Raw genomic sequence first — 22,238 nt, 5'->3', positions numbered from 1 at the left:
CTTATAAGTTTGTGTATTGTTAATTTGTAGGACAGTGTGCTCACCTGCAGCAGGTCTGCAGGGACAGAGAGACCTCGCGTGCCTTGTTTGTCCACTCAGAAAGCTAAGTTGACGTCACTATTGCCCCTCTTGTCTGCGCAGCTGACCGCTCACAGGAGGACCACACAAACCGACGAAGTTGGGATAAACTTTCACTAATTTTGTCTCAATTAGCCCGGTCTTCCAAATGTTTCTCTCTTTTCTATTAGAAGCAGGCGTCGGTGGTTTTGGTTGATAGAAACGGTCGCTGAAAACGTTGCTACCTTTTTTTCCCCTTCTTTCTTTGGGGTCAGTAACCTGTGAAGAGAGCAAAAAAGATTGACTGCAAACTGGGATTTATCTGTGTTGGCGTTTTAACAACAGTAGGCTATTGTCGTCTGTCTTCGAAGCTGACGTTGTTTTTGCTTTTTCTATTCTTCAAAGCGGACTTAAAAAAGATAATATTTGTGATTAACGAAGGCCAGAGCTCCACCTGCTACAGGAAAACACAGGTGAGTCACTTTCTGGAATTTCTTTCAGCTCTAGTTTTATGCTAACTCCGAAAAGAAACTTAGCAAGTTGCCTACTTTTGGTATCATTAAATGCTCATAGAACAATAGCTATTTGAATTTAAACGTTTTTCAGGTAAATAAAGTAGCCATGTATAGCCTACTTTTAATTATGTCAACATTATGTTTATCGTGGTGAACCTTTTTAATGTCGTCTGTTGAACCGGTTTAACGTTAACCATCTCTGTCTCAAGACCTCTGCAGTCTTAATCTGCCTAACGGGGTTTACAATAGCCTACTATATTTACATTATAAAAATGTCATAGCAAAATGTAAATTGTATAGGCGTTTTACATAGTATTGCCTGTAAATTGTACTGTATAGTGATACAATAGGACATACAACTTTTCTAGAACTTTCTATAGGTACACATATTGTAACTCATAAGAATTAATTTGCTTCTTTGTGGTCTCTCTCACATATTTCGTGTCCTCCTGTTTGCAAGGCAGTGACAACTCTAACGGGGTTGGTGATGGTTAATAAAGACCAAACAAAAAACAGTCTTCTATGTAATGGAATAAGAAGCCTGTTCACATAGACTTAAGATACAAATATTAAGCACATATACTAAGCAGCTCAGTTAGTATACAATTAATTTGTATGGATTTCATACGTTTAGTATTTTCATTGTCAGTTTTAAATCTTATAAATAATTAGATACACAATGAGAACTTGTTAGTAGACCTAGTTATCTAAAGTGTGTGTGTGTGTGTGTGTGTGTGTGTGTGTGTATATATGTGTGTGTATATGTATGTGTGTGTGTGTGTGTGTGCGTGCGTGCGTGCTGCCTGCGTGCGTGCCAGTGAGTGAGTGAGTGAGTGAGACACCAGCTCTGAAACAAACCTGTGATGTAACCTGCCTGTACTTTAGAGCATATATCGATCAAAAGTTGTCAAGTTGTCAAGTCATATTATTAGTTAAAGTGTAGTGAGTACCGGTATGTGTAGTATTCTGAATTAGATTTCTAGTTTGTGACAAAACTAGTTTGTCCTCTCGCTTTATATACGTTTTTGAAACTAAATCTCATATAACTCTACCTGGCTAACTCTATCTCTTTGATACATGTTTAAAATAAATGTAAGTATTAACTACACTGTGGTGTTTGTCATTAAGGACCCTCAATATTATATTACCAGGCAAACGTGACGTGGCCCACCTGCCCTAAGGAGTCAAGGAGAGAAGGAAGGAAAGATCGTTGTCTATTGTTGCCCTCTGCTTTCTACTGTATATAGATGTATACTGAGAAAGTTGTGACGGAGGGGAAGATGGGTGAGTGCACATATTAAATACACTGTTATTTTTGCTCTCATTCTCCACCCCTACTCCTTCACACACACACACACACACACACACGAAAATGCTGTGCTGGTAATGCTGCAGTGCATGCTGCCTGTTTTCTGTATTTGGGACCAGACATATGACCACTTGACAGTTAACCATTAACTGTTTGTTCAAAGCTGACTGGCTGTCTCTCTGATGTTCACTGATGTTCTGATGTTATTTTTGGAGTTTATCTTTAAGCTTGGAAAACATAAATTTTGATTGGATAGATTTTTTTCATCCAAAAAGATTCCTTTAAGTCCTAATACAAATAGAAATGTGATAGTGGTGTTGATAACTGGGGCCAGAAATAACCACTGTCATATACACTTAATTACACTTCATACGCATTTACTCTAGTAGCAATTTTCTCCCACGCAAATTCTCTCTCTCTTTTGCAGCAGCCGCTGTGTTTTTTTTTTTTTTTTTAAAACTCGCTGTATGTGCGCATGAGTATTTCCGCCGACCCGTTTGTTTTGTGGTTGTTACCATGGTGAATCGTAGAATCATCGTAGAATTCATGCTGCCTTTTTATTGTGGTGGTTCACGCGCATGAACCTACTCTGAGTTGATTGAACCAACTCATATCAGCTGTTCTGAAACCAAAAACTCAGAGTTTCTCATCTCAGGGTAAATCAACTCAGACATCAGGGTTAGACTCAGAGTTTGTTAAACCTTCTACCTGAAATAGGGCCCATGTCAATGTCAATATTCAGCTCTCCTACCTTGTCCCAGCAAACACACTCCCATCACCATTAGTGAAGCAAATATTTAAAAGGAAACCAGAGAATCCACATCTGTCCTGTTACATGGCATTAGCTGTAATGCAGTGTTTAGTGTTGAAGGGTTGGTCAAACATGGAGCTTTATGGCTCGTATTGAGTTTAATAATTACTGTACATGATGCTGTTATGGAAGTAAAGATAAGATTACTTGCTACTGTTGCTAGAAAGTGCTCCTGTCAGCGTGACCTTTGAAACTCAAATATATATCTAGGCTACATTGTAAAGACAATAAATCCACCCTGTGAATGTTTTTCCCCTATAACCCAGACAATATTATGGCAACAGTATGACAACAGTACACCTACCTTATATCACAGGGGCAAATTGAGTGCCAGTACAATGAAACCAGTAGTCTCCCATTAAGTGAAGTCATAAGTTGAAAACTGACATCTTCTAACTGTCCTTGTTGTTCTGTAACTTACTTTCTCTGTCTGAAGATGGTCTGCTGTAACGTTTGGTTTTGTAGCTGCTGTTGCCTGACTGAAGGGAGTCCACCCATATGCATGCTGTGTCTTTGGAGTGTGTAATTACAAGAGACACACAGTCTAGTCAAGGAGTGGCACACATGGTGTGGCTTATTTTGTGTATGCCTGCGGTTAGATTAGGTGGGACATCTATTTCATCTATTTTCAGAAACAAGCAGTGTTTACCTTAAACGTACACAGAAACACAATTATACATATTCACACGCAAGCACTCCCGTTACAAAGTGCAGGGCAGATTCTAATCAGACTAATATTTACAGCACAGTTTGATTGTGTTTATGGTATATTTTTACTTTTCTTCCATGACAACCAGTACAAGTATGTAGCCATGACTTCTGAGAAACCATTTTCTGTTTATATGTGTTTTTTTTAAAGATGTTTAAGGTTTTTTTTGTAATGTGTTTTGTATCTGTAATTTCAAATTAACTGTCATTTCATAGAAAACTTGGCTCATGTGGAGGTTATAAATGAAAGTTTGTGGTTATACAGAATTCGTTGTCTGTGCATTATAATATTTTTCTCTGAATTTTGGTTTAGGGAGGGTGTGTGCATCCAACTATCTCATCTGGTACACAGCTGCTTCTGTGTACCCAACAGTGTGGGGCTACAGTGGGAGGGCGTAATGCATGCAAAGTTAAGGGTATCCCTCCAAACATCTGAGTGAATAAGTAATGATACAATGAACCGTTTCCATCCTGCTGCTTCTGGCTGCTCATGTGACTCACAGATGAGGATTGAAATAACCCCCCAAAAATGTATATACGTGCAGTATGCTTTTGTGGATGATGGGTCACAAAGAGTAAGCAATGATTCATTCTTACCTCTTTACCGCAGCAACAACAGCCCATGGCAACAAACTATCCAGTCACGGTGTGGGGCAGCTCTAAATATTCCTCATGTACAACAACAGTGATGTATCTGCTAACTATATGCATGTTTTTGATGAGCATAAATAAGTAAGTTTGTTGTTTACAAGCTTGAACAAAGTATGAGATATATTTATAAGTATTATGAGACAGTGTCTTAAAGAAACCTTTGTTAGTAGATCATATCTTTTGATCAAGCTTTTTTTTTTTTAAAATGAATAGGCTGTAACTGAACGGGAATGTGTGACTCATCAGAGAAACATGTTGGAAACTATATGCATCATAGATAATTAGTAGAATTGTAGAGAGAGAGCTGAACCAAACTGAGGAAACACCATCATATGTGAGGAAACACCAGAGGCAAGACATTTAAAACCAAAAGATACTTAAATATATAAAAGCTCTGAACAATGGCTATGAAGTACATCAACTGTAAATGAAACTGGTAAAACATAAAATACAGATACATAAATAACTACAATAAAAACAACTAATACAATTTATTATAAAACTAACTAAAACAAACTACATATAAAATAGACAAAAAGATAAAAGTAGATATAACTAACCATAAAAGGCATGGTTATAAAAAGGTGATTTCAGAAGAACCCTGACTCATAATACACACATGCATACGCACAGGACGGGGGGTCTCAGGTAGAAATGGACACAAAAGAGTGCTTGTTCTGTCCTGCTATTTGATTTGGAAGAGCGCTGTGTTGGGGGGGAAGAGATCAGGAAAGAGAGAAGAAGAAAGGAGTTTGGGAACAAGGGGGGTTGGCAGTACCAGTGAAGGTGTGTATGTGCTGGCGTTGAGGTGTGTGGAGGAAATGTTGGGGTATTTCCGGGAAAACAAAATCTGGAGGAATGAACAGGAGCCTGGAATGGCCCTCTGATAATACCGTATGTCCAGGGGCATTCATCAGATACTCATTTTGTTCACTCTTTTTTTGTTTCTCACTTTTACATTTTTGTGCCTCAATTCTCCTTGTCTCTCTCTCCCTCTGACCTTTGGGTCCCCATTGTTAATCAGAATTTTTTAACCCAAAGGAACAATAACACCATTATCATGTTGACTGGATGTTTGGAGGAGAAGCCAGAGGAAGGGAGGTGAAGAGAGGACAGGTACAGAAGGGGAGGAGGAGCAGACAGGAGGCACAAAGAGGGAAGGAATGAGAAGGATGGGTACAGATGGAGGCAAGTAAAGGTAGGGAATTCTTTGGGGAGATGCAGTCAAGGTGCAGGCAGAGTTGGCCACGAAGAGGTTGTCGTGTTGAGGGAGGGACGAGATGTGAGGAGATGGCTTAGAAGGAGATTAAGGTCACTGGATTAGTAGGTCTACGCAGCTATCAGGTTTCTTGATAACAACGTAGAAATTCAAACACACTGACCAAACCGTGTAAGTGGTTCTGTACAACACTGGTTCTTTGTCATTCCTAGAGTTGTTTACTTCTACAAATCCGGACACAAGACTATATGCTAGGGAAACTGACTATGAGTTGATAACAGAGCAGGATCATTTTGGTTCTACACCCAGACGCCCAGCATCCCATTAGGCCCCTTAATGTCTAAAGAAGAAATTAGAAATGCCTCCCTACTAACTGAATTGTCTGAATTGTACTAACTTTTCCTATGAACATTGACATTTGATAGGCCTAATGTCACAATTCCATCTAAACATTTAAATGGAATTGTTTTTCATTCTGATTCCTTTTCTCCAATTGTTTTCATGGAAATTAAGACAGATTAAGATGTGAGAGAGTAGGAAAAAGGTTGGAGGGAAACAATGGCAGGAAGGAAACTAGGCATGTAGAATGTTTTCCTTGATTTGATAGGAAACACTAGACTTCTTACAGTATCTCCAGTTGTGATGAAAACAGAAACTCCACAAAACAGAAAATCCACTTACCAACATAAAAGCTAATTTTTTCTGCTTTTTTTCTAACAAATGATTAAAGACACAGGCTCTAAATTGCCCAAATTAGTGTACTTGACTTAGGGTTACATTTGCCCTCAGTTATAACTAGAAACTGACAAAATTATTTCCAAATTTAATAGAAATGACATTACCATTCCCAGGGTCGATTTGTTACTCCAGCAGGTCTTTACACACAGGTGTTATCAATAACATAATGATGGCTGCGTAAGTACCAGGGCTCTACCAATGTGCATGCATGTTCATTGTTGTGGCTTAAATGCAGTAAGGGCCATCGTTAGTGATATTAGTAACAGCTGCTTTCCCTGCTATGACAAGTCAAACATGCTGTGGAAATGCTTGTAACAATTGTCCTCTCTACCACTGGTACAGATAAATAATGATACATTTTAAAGGCTCTCCACAGGTGTAAATAATACAATAAATGATCCTAATAAACTGTGATAGTGAGCTAGCAATAATTACACGTGTGTTTTCCACAACATGTAAGCTGTGGGTCAAGTTGACAAACTCTGCTGAGGGCAGCAGAGCAGAGGAAAACAGGGGCCGAAAGGGACACACTGACAAAAACACCTGTGTGCGGGTGCACACATACTGTATGTGCACGCCTGACATGGCACTATATCCTAGTTTAGAAGTTTGTTCTTGCTTTGTGGAGAAATGCTAGACTTTAGACTATTGATCTAATCAGTGTCGTTTGTACTTTTCAGTCTATGCCAGGAAATGTGCAGTATGGCCCTTCACATTGGGACAGTGCGCTGATACCGGTCATTTTGCTCATGTTTGTTATAGGGTGGCTTAAGTTTCCAAAAAAAGAACCCAAATTAAATACTAGCAACTAGTCTCAACGTTTGCCATGTAATACTTTGTCAAATATTTAAATGTGTGTGTGTGTATGTATATTTGTCATTGTCAGCAACAACACAGTTAACCTTAGGTCACTGTTATAGTTTTTTATAATAAGTTTTCCTTAGCCACCTGTGTTTGTTGGTATGTTGTATTTTATGTTAAATGCTGATGTAAGTGCTGCTGTATATGTACATCCAGACAAACATGAATTTGTGTTTGTGTCTGTGTACAGTATATATACTGTCAAATGAGTGTTTGTACACTCATCTATGTGTGTGGTTGTGTGTGTGTCTGCAGTGAACAGGGGAATCTCTCTGACCTGTTTGTTGACCCCCTGCCGTGTGATTGGTGTGTGTGTGACTCTGATGACCCTGGGAGCCATTGGAGCAGCCGTCTGGGCCGTAGGTCAGACCACATGCTTTCACACATACACATAGGGCCCTATTTTAACGATCTGAAACGCAAGTATCAAACGTGAAACGCAAGTAGCTTCGTGTGCGGATCTCGGGCGCTGTTGCTATTATGCCGGCGGGTTAAATGACTCTTGCGCTCGACGCAAATCTAAAATGGGTTGGTCAGAAGTAGCTAGGTGTGGTTTGGGCGTAACGTGCAGTAAACCAATTAGAGCGTCATCTCACATTCCCTTTAAGATCAGGCACGCTTGTTCCATGGCGGATTGCTATTATAACGGCGGATTTGCCTGGCGCACGCCAGCAGGAGCTGTCCGAGATGCGGCAAAGTAATAAATACCCGTCTTGATTGGGTGGCGATGTTGCTGCAGCCTCTCGGGCGTATCTCCTCAAGTCTGGAGAGGATTACTGCAGCCATAGAGCGTGGGCCTCCAAACGCACCACCTGCTCCTGTTGTCCCCCTTCCTCCTCCCCCCACTCCGTCTCCGTCCACCCGCTCCACCAGGAGGACATCGCACATTGCCACTCCCGGACCAGAATCCAGTGTAGTTCAACATCACGTCTCCTTAAGTCCTCTAATATTTCCTCATTTATGTCATCAACACATCCATGATTCATGGAAATGTTGTGTAAAACACAACAAGCTACAAAGAATGCTGCGACTTTTTGAGGACTGTACTGTAAAGTGCCTCCTGATCTATCCAAACACCTGAAGCGCATTTTCAGTAATATTTTTCTTTGTAATTATGTATGGTTTGCAAAAATGGGAACTGCTGCGTCCGTGTAGAGGAGAGAAGCAAAGCGTATACATGTGTACACGCTACATTATGGCCAAGCATGCGCCCCTAAAATAGCATCTGAATAACGCACCACTGACTTTTTTCCTGGTCAGTGGCAGAATTGTTTTCTGAAACTGCAAAATAGCACCAGGGAACGTTTGCGTCTGAACAAGCCTCCTATTTTTGCTGAACTGCCCCTGGAGCGCAAATACATTCCCTAATTTACCGCCGTGCGTCTGTGGAGGGAAAAGTCCGCTGTGCGTCGGGTGCAAAATAGGAATCATACATGCGTCGTTGTACGAAGGCAATTGCGCTGAGTGCAAGATAGGGCCCATAGAGACACACATTTATGTCTAACATATGATGACCATAATCTGTTGTTTTTGTACTGTCAAAAATCTGATGATCCGTCTTACATTATTTGCTATCATACATTGCATTGACATAACAGATGTTTTTTTATGACCCTTCTGTAGTCACGTATTGCACAATGGAGGAAGACACAGGACTGTATGATGGTGAGTAAGAGAGAACAGGGCTTCTAGCAAGTAGACTTATATAGACCATATTTTAAATGGAGGATGTACAGCTATAATAAACATCAAATTACACTGTGACACCTGTGTAGTGTTATTGTCTACAGAAAAGCTGTACGTTCCGATTATTCTATTAAAGGTCCCATATCATGCTTATTTTCAGGTTGATAAATTTTTTTTTTTAAAAGAGGTTCTACAGAAGCTTGTTTTAAAAGTAACCCCATGTCATTCCCTGCAGTCCAGGTAAATTCTGCTGACCAACGTCTCAGAGTCTTTGACTCCGCCCAGAGGAGGTGGCGTCAGGTGTGTTCCTCCTCAGCCAATGAGCTGCTAGCTAGCATCAGCTGTGAAGAAGTGGGCTTTATAAGGTAAGGTATTATTTTATTATTATTATATCTGAATGTTTTAATGCAGCATAGTGTGACCGATTACTGAAGTGTGTGTGTGTGTGTGTGTGTGTGTGTGTGTGTGTGTTTGTTTTAGTGTGGTGAATTACTCAGTCACATCGGTGCCAGAGGCCAGTGGAGATGGTGGGGAGTTCTTCTGTGTCAGACAGCAAGAGCTCAGCTATGGCAAGAAAATCAAAGACTCATTGTTCCCATGGTAACAAACACCTGTCTGTTTGGTCCTACACCTGTCTCACAGCAGTCTAACCTGCTACCACACTGTCCTCTCTGTTGCTCTTTCTGCCTTTTCTTTTACTTGTCTACTTGGTTGACATAGAGAGAGCTAAACAGTTACTTAGTTTGGATGATTTCTTTTTCTCTGTTCGTCTTTGTTTCAGTGACTGTGAGAGCAGGGAGGTTCTCACACTGTTGTGTCAAGGTAAGACGTAAGCTCAGATCTGCACTCATTCTGTCTGACACACAGGCACACTTTATACTCCGATACCTTATACCCACTGCTCATCTTTCACCACATGCTGGGCTTGTCATCCTCCCAACACTTTATTTGTGTTTTTTACTCTGTCTGATGTTGTTTTAGCTCTGTTCAGCCTGCCAGCCAGCCTGTCTGTCTGTCATTGTTTTTCTCCTTCCAGCTTATCTTACGTTCACTTACAGTACAAATTTTGTATTGCTCTGATTTTCTACTGATTTTCTACTCTTTCACTCACCCATTCTCATTCTTGCTTACTGTATCTTTGCTCTGTTTCTCCTTTCTATACGTTTAATTTTTTCACTTTCAGTTTACACAGACAGTAAACTCCCTCCTCTGTACTCGGCAGACTGTGGCAGACGTAGTTTTGCAGCAGACCGTATAGTTGGTGGTGTGGATGCCAGGCAGGGCAGTTGGCCTTGGCAGGTCAGATTGGAGTATGATGGAGTTCATCAGTGTGGAGGAACCATCATCTCAAACCGCTGGATTGTCTCAGCTGCTCACTGCTTTCGAGAGTAAGTAATCAAGCCTGAATTTTATACTGAAATCATTATTTATTTTGAAGCACATGGTCGTCAAAATTGGATTCTTTTATAAATGTCACACTAGGCGGTATCGCTTCGTCAATCGCTGGCGTGTGCAGCTGGGCTCCATCTATAGCAAACCAGTCAACGCCAACGTGGCTGAGGTGAACACCATTGTTTACCACAGCAGTTACCTGCCCTTTGTAGATGCTAGCATTGATGACAACAGCAGGGACATCGCTGTTCTGGCCCTCACCCATCCCCTCACTTTCAACGGTAGGTCACACAACGGCATACACACACACAAATAAGAAACACACTCATCGACACAAACCTGAATACAGTATTTGAAGAATGGCATAAGAATGGCAAAGACATAAAGAGAACACAGAGTCAGTCATTGCTCTCTTTCTAATCCCAGGACTATTTTAGTTCAATATCCACACTTTGATGGTGGAACAGTAGTTCTTACAAGAGTCATCTGTCTGTAATGTTATTGTAATGTGTTGAGGCATGCAAAAGGATGAGGAGAAATACAAGTGTAATTTACACTGGCATTATAGGTCTGAGGGAGACAGAGGTTAGCTTTGTGTTATGGTGTATGTCACAGCTCTGCACATTTTTAACAGTCCAGTAACTAAACAAAATTAAATCAACATACTTACTGGGTTTTAGGACATGACAAATATCTAAATGCAAATATACTGTACTAACAATTGACTGTGTATATATATATATATACAGATATGGACGTAGAGGAGCAAGGCAGTGGCTCAAGTTTCTGAAATGTAAATGAAACATGATTTACAGTCACATTGGAAAATATAGTTGTTCGTACCAGTTTTTAGAAAATTGTTGAGTCTTGGTGTTGATTAATAACACTTCCTATTATGCAGTGGAAGAAACTTGGAAGTAGAAACTCTAAAAGCAATGTTTCAGTGGGTCACGTCTGACATCTAGTGTTTAGCCCTCATAATTACAACATGAGGTCCATTGGAGTGAAAATAATCCGTTTTTTTCACGTTGCTGTTTCATACATGTATTTTCTTCATTAATTCACCCTTGCCTAAAACAGCATGATCCAATGAGACGTGTTCTCTTTTATCCTATATACAGATGACAATAAAAACAAAGATATTACTTATTATAATAATAATAATAACAAGACGGGAGCTAACCTAAAAATGACTCTAAACCTAACTGAAATCTACAGTTACATCTTTATTAATACTGTTTACATGTGTCTGTTTTGTATCTTAATACATATATTTGTGTGTTTTGTGTGTAGAATATATCCAGCCTATTTGCCTGCCAGCATACGGTCAAAGACTGATAGACGGACAGATGGGAATAGTAACAGGCTGGGGAAATGTAGATTACTATGGTGAGTCTTCATTTAATTACAGCTGTACTGTAATACACTGCAGACAATTTAATGTTGGATGATGATATTATTTGCATTCCTTGTATCAATGTGCTCAATATTTGCTATCATACAACAAGCAGCACCAGTGTACACTGTTAATCTTTATACATGTGAGAGTAGAGTAATTGAGTTTTGATTATTGCAATACTTCAAAGGACTGATAGAAATTGATACACAATTGCTTCTTTTTAGATAAAACCCCTTTTTAAATGTTTTTGCTATTTCTCACTTGCAGGTATTCAAGCAGATATTCTCCAGGAAGCCCACGTCCCCATCATCAGTGACACTGTCTGTAACTCTCCTGATTACTATGACAACCAGATTACCACCAGTATGTTCTGTGCTGGTTATGAGAAAGGAGGCACTGATGCCTGCCAGGTCAGAGTGTGCCTGTGTTTATGCATTCTGCTGAAGAAATGCTTTTGAGGTTTCTAATTAGGGAACTGCATTCTCTGATATGTCCTCATACTGTATGTTTGTCTGCTTTGTTTAAACTGATGCTTGCTTTTCTGTCTGTTTGCCCAATGCATATACCTGGTTGTTTGCTATGTTATTGCATTCTTATTTACTTCTGTCAATGCTTGACTAAAATGGTGTACCAGATGGTAGTTATAATGTTTGCGTAAACTGCTATAATCCTCTGTGGTTTCAGGGAGACAGCGGCGGTCCTTTTGTGGCAGAAGACTGCCTGTCTAAGACCAGGCGGTATCGGCTGCTGGGGGTGGTGAGCTGGGGAATAGGCTGTGCCATGGCCAAGAAACCAGGCGTCTACACCAGAGTGTCCCGATTTCTGCCCTGGATATCTACGGCCATGAGGGTGAGAGACTGGACACTTTATTTTATTGCAACACTGGCATGCAGGTCATCTATAAACCACTCAACAACAATACACACATTTGGAGGACAAGCTTGTTTTTCCTCACACACACACACACACACACACACACACACACACACACACACACACACACACACAGAAAACAGGTAATTGCCAAATTAAGGTAACAAAATGTCTTAATAAAGTATTTTGCCTCCACCAAATACACAGTTAAGAGTTACGACATGTATGTTACATTCATGCTTCAAGATTTGTGTTGATGTTTTAGTCATCTACAGCTATAATTACTTCTTGTTGTTGTGTTGATGTGTTTAACAATTTCTGCTCTCCTCCAGAACTATGACCACTCACCAGGGCTTCACAAAATGGCCCGGACATGAGATTCCTGCTCCTATGTTTCCACTTTTTCTTCTCTTGGGATGACAATATTAAAAGACCTCGAAGATGTCAACAGGGACTTTTGGACCGGGGGATGCAAGGCTGCCCCGTTTCCCTCACATCACGGTTCTGGATTTTCCTTTTCACCTAAAACTTTTTTTATTGAGATTTTTTTTTTATGAGATTCCTGAACCTTCCTACATTGTTAAATGCCCACCAAGACCATACTCCTTGATATATACCCTGTATCTTTGCAGAGATACACAGAGCTCTTTAAAGGAGCTGTACTCGATATTCAGCACATTAACATAGCAGCAAACAAATATTTAGTATGTAAAGATATCATGGAGTAATGGCGTCCTATGCAGAGAATCTGTATGTATTGTAATCCAAGCTTCTCTGTTCTTTGTTTTGATAGCTGGTTCAGCAGCATGTGCATGTTTGTGCGTGCCTTGTGCGTTGGTATCAGACGTCAAGGGCCGTGACAACCGCTGGTATTGAGCAGTCCGTGAGCCCACTTTTTTCAGTATCTTGAGTACAGCCCCTTGAACATGAAGTTTTACGGATCAGCAAAAAGTTATTGAAGTTGACTGTTATTATGAAGATTAGAATCAGTATATTGGATTTAAGGTACCAGCTTTGCAAAATATAATGAGATTATTTTTCTGAGATTACTTTTTTCCCCGCTCTTGTACGTTTAAGCTGTATACTACTGCGATGTTACCAGAAGTAAGAAATAACCACTATAACTTGTGAGATAAACAGCAATACATTGAATCAAGACTTGTAAATGCTCAGGTTCACCTTAAAGGTCCCATATTGTAAAAAGTGAGATTTCCATGTCTTTTTTTTTTTATTATAGAGCAGGTCGAGGTGCTATATGAATACTGTGAAAGGATCAAAACGCTCAATCCACAGGGAAATGCACACAGCCCTTATTCAGAAACGGTGCCTTTAAACAAGTCGTCAGGACTTTTGTACAGTTATGATGACACAACTATACTATTTACAGGTAGACAGTGCCTCTACAGTGCAGTTACAGTGATTCCCCGACTGCAATGATGGTGCAGGGACACTTAGAGCGCAGATAAGGAAGAATCAGAAAAGGTGACCAATCAGAGCAGACTGGGCTTTTCCAGCAGGGGATCTTAAAGAGGACTGGGGCTAAAACGGAGTGTTTTAGACACAGGATGAATACAGGTATCTTCAGACAGACAGTATGAGGAAAATAATGTGTTTGTGAACATTAAAGCATGTAAACAGGTTCTAATAGAAACACAAAATACAAGTATCAACCTGAAAAAGAGCATGATATGGGACCTTTAAGAATTCTAGATGTAATTACAAGGATTCATACAATAAGAATAAAATTCCTTATGTAGAGGTTTTATCTTGTTCCAACAAGAGTCCCTTTCTTCAGTGCCAGACTTCCTGCTGCCAGCGTGCATAGCAACCCACAGTGAGTGCAGACTGCACTGTTGATTTGTAATAAAGATCATAAAGATCTTGTGCAAATTCAACTCCTAGTACTTTTTACATTGTGCAACACACACACACACACACACACACACACACACATATGCACACACGCACGCGTGCACACACACACACACACACACACACACACACACACTAATAAAATGTCAATAATTTATGAGTAATGCTAATGGATAACTACAACGTTTCCTGGCGAGCTTTATTTTGTAAAATCACAGCGCACATCAAACTTTTCACATTGTAAGAATTTCATTTTTATAATTAAACTCTTTCTTGTGTGACACATGTTCATGTCTTTTATATGCAGTAACCTGACTTTTGTATGAAAATTAATTGTCTTTATCAAGTTCCCACACGAACTGGTAAAGACGATGCTTATATTCGATCAGCAATATCAGTATTTTGTTGATGTCTTGTAAATATTAGTCATTATCTTGTTTATGTAGATGTTTATTTGAGACATGTTACAGATGTCTTTATGATCCACAGATCTTAGAGCCAAGAGTGCAATAACAACTGAAATCATGTTCTCAGAAAATATTTCTTTTACTGCACCGCATATTGATTACCATCTTTTAAATGCTAATGATGTCTCAACATATTGACTGGCAGGAGTGTGTATACTCAACCATGACCAATGTACAGTATAGTATTATATACTACAACTCCCCCTCTGCTCCACACTGGATTAAAGCTCTCAAGATGTTACTGGACTGTGAAAAGGAAGTGTTCTTTGAGGTATACGGATAGGCACAAAAAAACGACAGCACCCTGCTGATGTCGTGAGCAAAAACAAAATTTACAAGAGTATTTACCATACAACCGTCAAGATACATTATAAAAAATATAATGTAGAGTTCTACTACTGTAGTAGTACAATCTGTATACTGCACCTGGCCTAAAGAAAGGGTTGTATGTGAACACAAATGCAGAATAGATTTAAACGTTGAACCCTTTCTGGCACTGATTTCTAGCTCTTGCCTAAACAGAATGTGATGTGAAGTCGACTCACCACCCGTTCCATAAATAAATGCATGTACATTTATGGCAATTATGTGTGCAAGAGAAATACATATTGTTATATGTAAATTGATGCATTGAGTATTGTATTGAAATAAAAACAACTTGCCCATAGACATTGTGTAATAATATCACAGTTTATTGATACATTTTTAATATCAACTGTACAGACTGCAGTAAAGAACAATTGTTTTGCTGTAGTCTACAGTATCCTAGAGACAACAAAATGAAATAGATAGAAATCCGATGTTGCAGGATTCCCCCCCAACCATGCCTTTAGTATATCAAAAATATTCAACATTGTTATTCAGTCAAGTATTACAAACAGCAGCATAAATTAATATAAATACGAAGTATAGCAAAAAAAAAGATGCTTTAAGATCTCTATCCCTCCTGATAGACTGAGCATTTGACTTTTCACAACTATCTTAACAGCAAGACACCACATGACAAGACAACATATAATAACATAGGTTTCTTTATGATGATGAAACTGCACTTAAAAGAGTTAAAGGTTTCAATCCAACTCAGCTGGATTCAGCCAGTGAAGCGTAGATCACAGAGTCGTCATTCTCTCCGGCTTTGAACCTGTGGAGAAAATTATAGTATTTGTGAATTTTAACCAAACTGCAGCCTGCATGTGACTACTCTGATGGCAGCATGGATGCCTTACATACAGATGATTAAGCCAAGCATTCTTTTTATTCATAAACTCTTTATATTACTGCACAAACTAAACTGAAATAAACTAAATGACATTGTGCTGTCAGTAGGACAGTAGCTACCATAGTCATGTCCTCTCTACTAACATTTTTGTAAATGTGGGGCTTTTAATGACCTGAACAGAAGATTACGTTCTATGATTATAAACATATTACACATGGCAGATTCTTATATTTCAAACTAGATTAAATATTTAGACTGAGCATTTGAAACGTAAGGAGATAAAAAATAAATAAAGAAATGACAGAAAATATGAATAAAGTTGAATTCTGAGTTAAATCATTTCTCAGAGTTTGATGGTGTTTTCAGACTGAAGGTGAAGTAAATATGATTCAGAGGTAGTGTGATTGCAAATAAAGTCAGTGCAAATTTGCTCTCTGCAGTGCAAATCGGGACGAAGATCGATCATTGATAAAACATTTGAGCAAAACAAAAGGGCACCTACCTAAATGATTTCACTGTGAGAAAGTGAAATAGGAAACTTTGTTAACATTTCTCTGGTGGTGTTAGGGAATGGTACTGATGATAATATAAAATCATACAGTCCTAGTTCTCAACAAGAGCATTTTAAATTTGTTTCCATGAAGGTCAAAAGTTCTTCTTTAGTAGCTTTGTTTTTTATGACTGCACAGTAGCAGTGGGCTAAAGGCTACACACGTGAACTAGACTTGACCGGCAGTGAGTAATAAGGTGCAGCGACGACACTACAGCGCTGTTATTAAGTCAACATTACCTGGAGTCTGGTGCCACTCTGCTGTTGTTTGTGTGATGTGGAAGACTGGGGTTTCTGGCTTTAATGGTCACTGTTGAGTAGGTAACCTCATCTTCATACGATGTGGGGACCTGAGAGGAGAGGAGATGAATCACTTCATTCAAAAAAATCAGATTGTCGTGAATGGAGATGTTACGTTGAACATTCACGTTTGTGAACCATATTTACATCATGTTCATGGTGTGACTTCCTCTGTGAATGGGGAGGGGTGTCCTGAGCACTAATAACAGGCGCAGGAGAAGATGGCATGGCATGGATGTTGGCATAGACACTGTTAGATGGTTCAGAGGCCGAAGAGCTCGAGCCTCTCCCGCTGAGCCTCAAATCATACACAGTCTCCTGGAAGGAACACAACAAAAGTCAGATGATGTTTTCTGCTGAATGATCCCTTTACTTTCCTTTATTTTTTCACTGTCAGTGCATATTGGGAAGATCCTGGGGTCAGTTTAGTTTCCTGTTTTATTTTTAAAGGTTCTTCTCATGTGTCATGTCTCGTTTCCTGCCTTGTGGGTTTTCCCGCCTTTGTGATTGTCTGCCCCGCCCTGATGTGTTTCACCTGTCCCTCATTATCCCCCTCCTTTTCTTGTGTAGGCTATATCAGACACTGAAACAAGACAACTGCTCTCTGTGTATCTTCTAGTGTGAAACCCCGTTTACACGTTCATGGTTATTTAGAAAAACGGAGACATTTCCCTTCGTTTGTGCCCTTTGTTTACACGCAAACGCAGAATTTGCCTCTGAAAAAATTCTTTCTAAAAACTCCGGCCAAAGTGGAGATTCTGGAAAACTTTGTTTGCACGTTTGCATGTAAACTGAGACAAACGGAGGTTTCATCTTTGTTCAAAAGAGAAAGAGGAAGTGATTTGTTGCGGGATTCTGATTGGCTAACGTGGGCTTGAGCTTCTCGTCACACTGCTACCTACAGGTTTGGCATGCTCTTGACGGCATGTACACAGGTTCGTGTAAAAGAACACTTTTCTGAAAATGTGGTGTGCACGATGTTATTTTTGAAAACGGAGAGGGTGAAATGTCAGTTTATGAAAATAGCCGGGCCGTGTGTAAACATATCCTTAATCTAGTATTCTCGTTTTTTTGGATTCAGCCTTTAGTTTATTAATGTTCGCTTTTTGTTCTGCCAATCTGCGTGGCTGGTCTCCTGCTTCTTGGTTCTCCTTTTAAACTCTCAAACCGTGACAGTAGGCATGTGCCTCGGCTCCAATAAAGTTTCAGGTATTAAATGTGAAAAGCAATGTGAAGTTCAAGTATAAGGAAGAACATTTCGCTATTAGGAAACACCACAGGAAACTGAGACATCTCACTTCTTTAAATAATTGTTGGGACTCTTGCAAAAGCACATGGGCTCACCTTTTTCTCTGCACGGGTCCTCTTTTTCAGCCTGCCGAGACAACAAAAAACAAAATAAATGGGAGAAGAAACACTCAGAACAGAACATTCTCAATTGTTGCTCAATCTTTGATGCCATATTTTAGCGACTCTGTTCTGTAATAACGGGAAACCCAGCAGCTTGATACTTCTATAAACTGTTCCTCAGTACACACAGATTGTCACCATCACTGTTTTCACCGTGATAGAGGTGAGCTGTAGAATTATTAGTAAATGGAAAAAAAGAGCTTTTAAGACATGACTCACGATAAAGTGTCTTTGCAAATCCAGCAAGTACATAATAGCTTACACAGTCAAAAGCAAAAACAGTCCTAGTAATAGATACATATCATATAACATTCATTTACATATACACACACACACACACACACACACACACACACACACACACACACATATATATATATATATATATATATATATATATATATATATACATATATAGACATATGAAAACTGAGTACCTATTTAAAAGTGGCAACAAAGTGGAAATTAAGATGACACACATAGTGCCTGCTGTCACACATGCAGCCATGACAACATGTAGTGAAACACATCAAAAAAGTTACACAATGTGGAAAAATCAATGCTTACAGTCAAAATGACGGAAGTCATTCAGTCACATCCACTCTCACTGACTCACCAGAAAAAAAGAAGAAGTAGAAGAAGTGTCACAAAAACAAAGACTCCAAATCCAGCTAAGATAGGGAGGGACTGGCTTCCTGGGGAGAAACGCACAAAAAAAAAAAAAAATCAAGCACTTCTGCTATACAAAATCCAGATGACATTTCCAGAAGAACAAAGCAGCGGTTGTTGATGAAGATGACACAAACCATGGTCCTTTTCCTTTATTGCGAGGAGCACCTCAGTTGAGTTGTTTTGCCCCAGTGGGTTCCTGGCCTGGCAGAGGTAGAGTCCAGTGTGGGACGCCTCCACAGAGGGGAGAGACAGCACCTGTCCTGAGCCCACCTGGATCAGGGAGCTGGAACTGGAAACAGAAGCCCAGTACCAGGTGTAGTTGTCTGCTGCAGGGTTAGCAGCACTGCTGCAGCTCAGATTCACACTGCTGCCCTCGACAACATGTGGCGGGTCCATTGAAATGGAAATGTTCTCTGGACGGTCTGAAAAAAAACAATTATACAAACACTGCACATGTTAACAGTTTTATTCTAAAATGAGGGAGAAATCAAAAGTGCTCTCACAGTGCTAGAGGAGAAGATAATCTACCAGAGCACTAGTCTAGATACACGACGTTCCACTTCCAGGATTGCTCCATTGCTGCCGGGCATTTTAGGCCTTTATTTGTATAGGACAGCTGAAGACATTAAAGGGGAGAGGGGGGGACGACATGCAGCAAAGGGCCGCAAGTCATAGCGCTCTATCATGTGAGCTACCCAGGTGCCCCTGTCGCCGCAAATTCCGCCAGATTTCACTCTTTTCGGCCGAATGTCCGTTACCTTCCGCTTTCTTTGTGTTGGAATTTTAAACTCAGGTGGATTTATGAGGACTAACTCCTCCTCCGATCTCTGCAGGGTAAATCCAGACAGCTAGCTAGACTATCTGTCTAATTGTTTTTTTTTTTTTTGAGTTTTCTGTTGCACGACTAAAACAACTTTTGAACGCACACATTCCACCAAAACAAGTTCTCTTCCGAGGCTTTTTTGCCGAGGCGCCGTTGCTCCGTCCGGCCACTTAGCCCCGCCCACGACGATAGTGATTGGTTTAAAGAAATGCTAAATAAACCAGAGCACATTTTTCTCCCATCCCGGGAATGCTGTTTGGACTAGCAAGACCCTCCTCCTCAGTGCTGTGGAGGAAGGTCTGGCATGAATTTGTTTGACACCTCTTGAACGCCGCATGAGAAATACCCTGCGTGTCTAATTTGAAAGCACACTTCTCAGTGTGACATCTCAACATACTTACACTGGACATCGAGCTGAACCTCCGTAGAGTTAATCAGGGCGATGCCCCTCCAGCTGATATTATTCCAGGCCTGACAGGAGTACAGTCCCCTGTGGCTGGGCTGGATGTCAGATATGGTGTGAGTCTGTCCTGAACTGATAACGTGTCCGTCTTTATACAGGCTGTATCCACTTTGTGTCACAGGTGGGTCGGCATCACTGCTGCAGGTGAAAGTCACCGAACTTCCTTTGACTACTGACGGACTCATTGACAACTTGACTTTACTGGGAGCATCTGGTTGAGAGAAGACTGGGATGTTTAGCCTCACAGAGATAACAAATGAGCCTTAATCATTATCAGTGAATCACAATTAAAAGTAGAGTTGACTTGGGGAAAAAGATGCGAGTAAGTCACTGCATGAAGCATAAATGATATATGTATATATAATACATTTCTATTTTCTTCACTCTAATTGGAGCTCCATGGAAAGGAGGTTAAAACAACAACAACCTATGTACCAAAGGCACATTTTGTTTGCTGTCGTCAATCATCTACACCACACTGCCAAAACATCAAAGCATTTATAAGGGGGATTTTAAGCTTTGAAATGACAGAGACACTGCAACTTGAGCTTTGAAATGTTTTGTGTTTTTTATGTTGTAAGTTATTCATGTACTTACATTGAACGCTCAGAGCCACAGAGGCCGATCTGGCCGTCTCTCGTCCCAGGACGGCACAGTAGTACCTCCCGGCGTCCTCTCTCCCGGCCCGGAAGACTGGATTTGGTACACGTTGTCCATCTCTGAACCAGACAATGTTCACAGGCGTAAGACAACCTGACACACAGGTCAATCTGACAAAGTCTCCCTCTGTCACAGTGCTCGGCTGTACAACAGCGGTCAACTCTGATTAAACAGAAACAGAAGCAGAAACTGATTCATTTCACTAAAAATACAATTAAATTCATGAGGAATTTACATTTTTCTCTGTTATTTAGTTATTACCTTTTACGGACAAGTGAGCAGATCTTTTACTTCTCCATCTGTTGAGCGTTGTCACAAAATTAAAAAAGTAATGGCCTTCATCACTGTGTTGTACATCATTGATCTTCAGTTTACAGTCACTCCAACGGTTGCCCACATATGTAAAGTGGTTTGGGGGTGAAGAGATTTGTGAAAGGGGAAACAGCTTCCAATTGCCATCTACATACAGGGCTTTAGACCAGCCGGCTGCAGTGACAATATGACCTAAAGGATAGTCATACTCGCACTTAATAACTACTGATGTCCCTTTTAAAGCACACTCATCTTCCAAAGTCACCCTCCAGTCTCCACTCCACACACCTTTGGGCAAAAATAAAAAAAAAGATGCAGTCAAATAAATGTGGCTGTAGCTATTTTTTTCCCACAGGATTTGGCAACAAAGGATCCATAAAATATTCAAATTAGATAGTATGAAATGTATACATTGGTTTTCAAAGTTCTAAGCAGTAGTGGCATAATCTTAAGATTGCAGTTACTACTTTTTTGATACATGTTTTTACAAAAATGGGTTTCCTTACCTGGCGATATTATTACCAGAATAATCAGAATCGAATTGTCCATTGTTAGAAATCAACCTGCAACATCATGACACGGGACACAGATGAATATACAGTCTAAAAAATAAACTAAAATGTTTGTGTATATATCAAAGTTAATAGTACTCACACACTGACGACAGCTGATGGTGATTTGATTTTTGTGCTGTCAAAAGCAGAAGTTGGAGGGTGTGTAACCATTCAGAGTGCTCATTATATAAAGTTGGGAAACCTGACAAACAGTAAAATGGTCTGAATCTGAACACACACACACACACACACACACACACACACACACACACACACACACACACACACACACACACACACACACACACGCACACAAGGGAGCTGGGAAGAACAATGGAGCCATTGGTTAATTTTTGAAAATCTGTGGATAATTTGCAGAACATTCTTGTGTAATCTGGTAATGTTGCAATACAACACTAAATGCAGTGGATAGATGGTATTATTCTGTGTCATCTGAAGTGTGGATGATTCCTAGGACCTCCACAGGATTTTGGTGTTTGAGCTCCTTACAATGAAATTAAGCAGAAGAGCCATGGAATTATATTCCTTATATAATGCACCCTCAAGCAAAAATATACTGGGGTTGAGCGCTTTTTTGATGTGACATTTACAAACTCAGATTATTAAAAACTCAAGGCAAAGATGATTTCCTTTGTCTTTGGATCCTGTGGTGATTTAGAGATCATTTGAAGTTTTTGTTGTAAAGTTGAGAAGCCA

General features: G+C 40.0%; 2 protein-coding genes across 5 annotated transcripts; one reads left to right on the top strand and one right to left on the bottom strand.

Annotated features, from left to right (window-relative positions):
• The first annotated feature begins 56 nt into the window (after positions 1–56).
• Positions 57–14,144, top strand: hpn (hepsin). Of its 4 annotated transcripts, none has more exons than XM_028581580.1 (14): positions 57–327; positions 463–530; positions 1,724–1,856; positions 7,125–7,232; positions 8,493–8,534; positions 8,791–8,920; positions 9,036–9,155; positions 9,337–9,377; positions 9,778–9,943; positions 10,038–10,228; positions 11,241–11,336; positions 11,614–11,756; positions 12,031–12,195; positions 12,552–14,144. In XM_028581580.1, exons 3-14 carry the CDS (start codon positions 1,820–1,822, stop codon positions 12,594–12,596), a joined length of 1,284 nt encoding a protein of 427 aa, XP_028437381.1. In that variant the 5' UTR covers positions 57–327; positions 463–530; positions 1,724–1,819; the 3' UTR covers positions 12,597–14,144. The 4 variants fall into 4 exon arrangements, with proteins under 4 accessions (XP_028437381.1, XP_028437382.1, XP_028437384.1 ...); XM_028581581.1 differs by adding an exon at positions 5,093–5,249 and having other exon boundaries at positions 57–530; XM_028581583.1 differs by having other exon boundaries at positions 57–530; positions 7,125–7,228.
• Positions 14,145–15,229: 1,085 nt separating this feature from the next.
• LOC114557217 (B-cell receptor CD22) lies at positions 15,230–21,735 on the bottom strand. The gene is made up of 11 exons (XM_028580590.1): positions 21,622–21,735; positions 21,474–21,530; positions 20,917–21,255; positions 20,593–20,817; positions 19,934–20,206; positions 18,844–19,131; positions 18,654–18,732; positions 17,972–18,002; positions 16,775–16,945; positions 16,568–16,677; positions 15,230–15,699 (listed from the first exon to the last, which is right to left on the bottom strand). Exons 2-11 carry the CDS (start codon positions 21,514–21,516, stop codon positions 15,639–15,641), a joined length of 1,620 nt encoding a protein of 539 aa, XP_028436391.1. The 5' UTR covers positions 21,517–21,530; positions 21,622–21,735; the 3' UTR covers positions 15,230–15,638.
• Between the last annotated feature and the right edge of the window lie 503 nt (positions 21,736–22,238).

Source organism: Perca flavescens, chromosome 6 (genome assembly GCF_004354835.1).
Source record: "Perca flavescens isolate YP-PL-M2 chromosome 6, PFLA_1.0, whole genome shotgun sequence".
NCBI lineage: Eukaryota > Metazoa > Chordata > Actinopteri > Perciformes > Percidae > Perca > Perca flavescens.
The sequence above is the reverse complement of the archived record's forward strand: the minus strand, read 5'-3'. Positions and strand labels throughout refer to the sequence as shown.